The following is a 6,000-nucleotide window of genomic DNA, read 5'->3' as shown; positions in this document are numbered from 1 at the left end:
CTGTCTCCCCCTTTCTTTGTATTCCCAGAGCTCAGCGCAGTGCCTGGCCCCTAGCAGATGCTTGTGGACTGACTGAATGAGAGACTTTTCTTAACGTGGCTCTGGGAGGTGGACAGTGCAAGGATGATTACTCCCAAGACTGAGGACCAGAGTGACTCCAGGATTCTTTCTTTCCAGTCCAACTGAGCTTGACTTTTATTTCACTACCAAAAGATTCGTTTCTTTGGATAGCAGTCTTCGCCTCCCTCCTTTCCTTCTTCAAAGTCCCACTCCTCTCTAGGAAGTCTTGCAGTTCGGCCACACACGATTCAGGGCTCTTCTTCGTGTGTATCTGCGTGCGCATGTGAGCCAGGGCTGGGGGCCTGGTCAGGGGTCCTCATTCCGTGTGTGTGCACCCCTTGGGGAGGGGCTCGGTGCGCTCGTGCCCTCTGATGAGAACGCAGGACTGGACAAGGGGAGGAACCAGACAGCAGCCCCAGTCCCTAGATCTAGGGTTTTCTTAAAACACTCTGAGCGTCGGTTTCCGTAGTGTAGCGGTTATCACGTTCGCCTCACACGCGAAAGGTCCTCGGTTCGATCCCGGGCGGAAACACCTCCTTTTGGGGGAGGGGCAGAGAGGAGTCGTATCCTGATTTCTATAATAAGTTTTCACACACTTTTTGTTTATATAACATTACTCTCGTACATAAATAAGAGGATCATGGACTCCGTTCCTCCCAGTTTTACTTGCGATAAGAAGGAAAAGGCGTGGCTGAGAATCGACCCCGCCCCGCCGGCGTGTGAGGCAGCTACGCTAACCAATTCAACATCAGCATTCCACGAGACGCCCCGCCCCGGAGTCCTCCAGCTCGCGAGATAGGGTACCTTCCTGTCTCTCGCCGAGGCTCACCCAATCGGCTCCTTCCTTTTCCCTCTCGCTCCTCCCCTTGACTAGATGAGTCACATCCGGGCGGTTTTGCTGTCCTCCCTCCCGCTGGGGTCCATGCCCCCGCCTCGGAGGATCTACTTCCGGGTGAAAAGGTCCGCAGCCGCCGGGTTTCCCCGTGTCCGCCACCTTCCCCTCTCCGCCCTCCGCGGCCGTTTCCGGGGCCGCTCGCCGGGGCCATGAAGCCGCGGGTGTGAGTGACGAGCCGTCAGGCCGCCCCCCACCCCCCCTAGCCCCAAACGGAGCCCGATACCGAGCCTGAGACCCCGACCCCGCCCCGCCGCGGTGAGGAGTTGACCGGCCCCACCTTCCCTCCCTTCCCCACCCTTCCCCTTCCCTCCCGGCCCGGCCTCCCTCCCTTCCTAGAGGGACTGGGCTTGTCCTGTCCTCCTCCTTCCCCCGTGGTGGGTGTCCTGGGTGTAAGGCCCCCCTCTCCCCCGTGTGCGTGGCCCCTCCCTGAGTGTGGGTGACCCTACCCCTCGGAGTCACCGCGGGGTGAACGACCCCTCCCTGTGTGTGTGTCTGTCCGTCTCCATAGGTGTCACCCTCCCTTGGGTCACCCCCCCCCCCGCCCCGCCCTCCGTGGATGTCTGACCTAGATCCCACGGGTGAATTTGTCCATCCCACGGAGGCGCGTGGGGTGCCCCCTGCACGGGAGGCTTTCCCCCAGGTGCCCTCCTTCAGACCTTTCCTCTTGGCCTCATTCTTTCTCCCTCGGCCCGCCTCCCGGTCCGGTCTGGCTGTGGGACTCTGGGCCAATCCCCCAAACCCTCCTTAAGGAGCCCTTGCCTCCAGGCTCGTTGTCTGAGCCCCCCTCAGCCGTGGAGCACTTAGGCCCCCTTCGCAGACCAGTCCAGCTCTGGGAAGCTCAGTGCCCGAGTCCCCCCCCTCCCTGGGCTGGGGCTTCCTTTCGGTTTCTCTTCTGTCAGTGCTACCTACAGCCCTTCCAGGGATGACCCGGAGGGAGTCTGCGCTGCTGCAGATTCCCTTCTAACCTTCATCTTTCCCTGTCTCACCTACATAGTTAAGAAGATTTGAGGGGCAGTATGGTATAATGGAAAAAGCAAAGTGGTTGCTCGCTTGTGGGTTTTCGTTTCCTTCTCCAGATCATTTTACAGATGAGGAAACAGGAGGAGAACAGGGTGAAGTGACTTGCCCAAGGTCACACAGCTGTATGTCTGAGGCCAGATCTGTGCTGCAGTTTTCCTGACTTCCCGCACAGTACTCTAACCACTGTACCACCTAGCTGCCCCTAGGCATTATGATATAGTGGGAAAAGCACTTGCTCTGAAGTCAAAGTCATTGCTCAGTTACGTCTGACTCCTCAGGTTTTCTTGGCAAAGATACTGGAGTGGTTTGGGCTCCTTTCTCCCGATCATTTTACAGGTGAGGAACTGAAGCCAGCAGGATTAAGTGACTTGCCTAGGGTCACACAGCTGGTGGGTGTCTGAGGCTGGATTTTAACTCATGGTGGTGAGTGTTCCTCACTGCAGGCCCAGGGCTCTATTCACTGTGCCACCTAGCTGCCCCTGGAGTCAAAGTAACAGAGTTCATATCCTGCCTTCGATTCTTATTTCGCGTTGACCTTGAGCTTAACCTATGTGGACCTCACAATTTCTCATCTGTATAATGAGGGGGTTGGTCTGAATGGCTTCTGGGTTCCCTTTCAGCTCTAAATCTATGATCCTGTTATGGTGTTACAGTTTAGAACTTAGAAGGGGTTTAGAGATCATCAGATCTCTTTATTTTATAAAGAAACTGCACTTTCAGGTTCTGGATGGGAGGATCTCTTGTCTGTTCTTAGTTGCTGTAGGATTTTCATCTTTCTCATCCCCTAGCATCTTTGGTGGTTCTGCCGGTCTTGGCCAGCCCTCTGCCAACTGCTCATTGATGTCTTACTTGGGCTGTGGAGGAGTCACCCATTTCACAGACAAGAGGAAACTTTCTTTTTAGGAGCTGGGACTAAAGTTTAAATATCATAAGTCTTTCATTCTGTCGTGTGTTTGGATTAGTTTGCTAAAACTCACTAGTAACTTCTGGGTAAATCAAGACCGGTGAAAGTGTCATTTCCAAGTCGAACTGAAGGGAAGGGCAGTAAGTCAAAAGTACTACTCAGAGTTGGAGGAGTTTTTCAGGTGGGAAGTAACACATGAAGCTCCAGGAATACAGAGAATTCCAGGGGAAGAGATCACATAGCTTATCCCTGCTGTCAAGTCTGCCCAGTCTTGGACAGATTTATTTAATCAAAGTCTGGGCCCCCGACTGTGTTTGGAATAGAAGATATTTGGACAATTTGGAAGGTCAGTTGTTCTGGAGTTATTTGGGCACTCAATAGCTAGGAAAGTTTGCATGTGCACTCTCTGCCTTCTTGGCTTCTTTGGGTGATTTGGGAATGGTTCATAGGATTTAAAGCTGGAATCTCTTTTTCCTTCCCAGATTATCACTTGTGTACTTAATGTGTCAAATGAGATAGTATATATAAAGTGCTTTGTTAACCTTAGTGTTACATAAAGTTATTATTATAAGTTCCATGAAGATAGAGACTGCTTTTCATTCTGGCATTGTATCTTCAGAACCTTGCACATAAGTCCTGAAATAAGTACTTTCATTGGCTTAATTGAAAGACAGCTTTATAGAGATGATTTTTTACAAATTGAGGCCCAGAATGTTTATGATTTGTCCAGGGTTGTGCAGTTAGTAAGCTGCAGATTGTAGTGTTCTGTCATTTTCAGTTGTGTCTGATTCTTCGTGACCCTGTTTGGGGTTTTCTCTTTCTCCAGTTTTTTGAAGAACTGAGGCAAACAGGATTAAGTGACTTGCCCAGGGTCACACAGATAGTAAGTGTCTGAGGCCAGATTTGAACTTAGGAAGAGCCTTCCTGATTTTAGGCCTGGCACTGTGAACAGCAAAGCCAGCATTCAAACTCCAAGGACCCTGGCTCCAAATCCATTGCTGTGTCCATCACTTTCGTTGCTTTGACTTAGAAGGGTTGTTATATAAAAGCAGCATTTAAAGGAGCAATCTTGTCTATTCCTTCCTTTGTGTTTCTTGTGCTTTCTCTTCCTGAACATCTGGGTGCTAGGTACCATGACTAAGAGGGAAAGGGACTGTGCTCTGATCTTAGGTTTATCCCCTTGCAGTTGTGGCACCGGGAACAGTGAGGGCAAGTCACAGAGAACATAGTGTGGACTTGCATAAGGGAAGACTTCATAACAGAAAACTGCCCCAAAATGAGCTTGGCTACCTACTGAAGTCATGGTTTCTTCCTCCCGGGAGCTCTCCAGGGGCTGAACTTGGGGAAACTATTGCAAAGGTGGTACAGGTTAGACAAGATGCTTTCTGGGGTCTCTTCCTCACTCTGAGCTTCTCTTGGCCCCAGAAATGCTAAACTCTGCGATGGTCTTGTGACAATGGGATGACGTTCTTTGCTTTGATTCTCCCATACATCAGGCAGTCTTGTTTCCCTCTATCTCAAGAAAGTGTTCCTCACTTACTGCTACCCCAGAGTCATGTGAGGCTGGGAAAACTGCACAGAGAAAACATGCTTTTTTTCTTCAGGGTGTCCTTGTTTTGGCAGAGTTTTATAGTGTTTCAGGCATAGAGTCTGAAAAGTCTTTCAGAATAGCATTGGCTCAGAGATTGGCCTGAATACACCAAAATGAGCTCTTTCAGACAAAGATGTAGAGGAGCTCTAGGTGCCATTGCTGATGCTGTCATCCCCTTGACGTTTGGCCTCTTTCTTTTCTAGGTTCCCATCCTACCAGAAGCCTGCTGAGTAGTTAATGCGGAAGGTAAAGAGGTTGCGCCTGGAAAGCAAGACCACTGGAAGTTGGAGAAGGTAACCTGCCCCTTTGTGATTGTCTCTGATGGTCAAAGCTGGAAGCGATTTGGGGAAACAACTCATTCTTACCCCTTTCCCCCTGTTTGTTGTACAGATGAAAATATTGAGACTTCTGGAGAAAAGGGAATTGCTAGTGGTCATATGCTTAGGGGGTGGTGGACCTGGAGTCAGAACATGGGTCTTCTGATTCCTGGTACAGAGCTCCTTCTACTGAGTCAGATAGGGAAAATATCAAAATGTACTCAAGGGTTGGAGGCAGCAGAGTAAAAAGGGAGAAAGAGACCATCTGGGCATACCCGTGGACCCACTGTGTTACCCCCATCTTTGCTGCTTGTCCTGCCTTGCTGCTCTACTGGCCTTGTTGTGGCTCAAATGAGGGAATGTGGACTAGGTGGTTTCTGAGGTTCTACCAGGCTTCAATCTATGTTCCTGTGGCTCTTACCTGGCCCAGCCTAAGTAGTATGTGAACTCTGAGAGGGCAGGACTGTGACACTTTGTGTTTGTATCCTTGGTCCCAGGAAGTGCTTAAAAAATGCCTGCTGAATCACACCTTGGGGGTGGGGGTGAGGGGAGTTGGTTATTGGTCTTCATTGGCTGCCTCAATCAAACTGGCCCAGAATTTTTTCATGGCAATTGCAAATCAGTTCAATACATAATTATGATGTGCCCGTTGTGTATGAGGTGCCATGTATGGAGGGTCTTGTACATTTGAACTGGGTGCTGAGGCCACCAGCGTGGTGGAACATTCCAGAATTCCATTTCTTAATATCATTCCTCCAGTACTTATTAACCCCACACTGAGCTTTGGGGGATTGTTGCCCCACGGAGCTCTGTCTCAGTGCCCAAAAGTTTTTGCTATTCTCAGCCTGTTGGAGCGTTTGGCACTGGTCATATGATCCAAACTCTTAGAACTGAAGGACCTTAGAGATCATCTAGTCCAATCCCTTCATTTTTCAGGTGAGGAAACTGAGGTGTGAAGTGGGAAAATGGGTTACCCAAGGGCAGAAGAGGAATTCAGACCCAGGTCTCCTGCCCTCAACCCTTCATGCTTTTCATTACAGTACTGTGGCTTTGGTGCAAATATTACCCAGCTCTTGATTGAGATCCTTGCTGCTTCCTACTTCATTGAACCCCATCTGCAGCTTCATTTGGAAGGAGGGGAGTAGGGAAAGATTTGGTGTGTGATGTGTGGGAAGTCTTTTCCCAGCCCCATTCCAGTGCTGCAGCTGGAAGA

The 6,000-nt window shown here is 50.2% G+C and overlaps 1 protein-coding gene and 1 non-coding gene across 5 annotated transcripts in view; both read left to right on the top strand.

Annotated features, from left to right (window-relative positions):
* Positions 1-519: 519 nt before the first annotated feature.
* TRNAV-CAC (transfer RNA valine (anticodon CAC)) lies at positions 520-592 on the top strand. Its single transcript has one exon. It is a non-coding gene; the product is annotated as a tRNA-Val (tRNA).
* Positions 593-990: 398 nt separating this feature from the next.
* Positions 991-6,000, top strand: part of DPP9 (dipeptidyl peptidase 9) — a 50,929-nt gene continuing 45,919 nt past the window's right edge. Inside the window, exons 1-2 of one of the 4 annotated variants that reach the window (XM_072601851.1) lie at positions 991-1,210; positions 4,674-4,763. In XM_072601851.1, the coding sequence (XP_072457952.1) occupies positions 4,708-4,763 (56 nt within the window). In that variant the 5' untranslated portion in view covers positions 991-1,210; positions 4,674-4,707. The remainder of the gene's footprint in view (positions 1,211-4,673; positions 4,764-6,000) is intronic. The other 3 variants (XR_011965572.1, XM_072601850.1, XM_072601849.1) reach the window with 3 other exon arrangements.

Source organism: Notamacropus eugenii, chromosome 4 (assembly GCF_028372415.1).
Source record: "Notamacropus eugenii isolate mMacEug1 chromosome 4, mMacEug1.pri_v2, whole genome shotgun sequence".
Classification (NCBI taxonomy): Eukaryota; Metazoa; Chordata; class Mammalia; order Diprotodontia; family Macropodidae; genus Notamacropus; species Notamacropus eugenii.
Note: the sequence above shows the minus strand (reverse complement) of the source record. Positions and strands in the feature narration are given on the sequence as shown.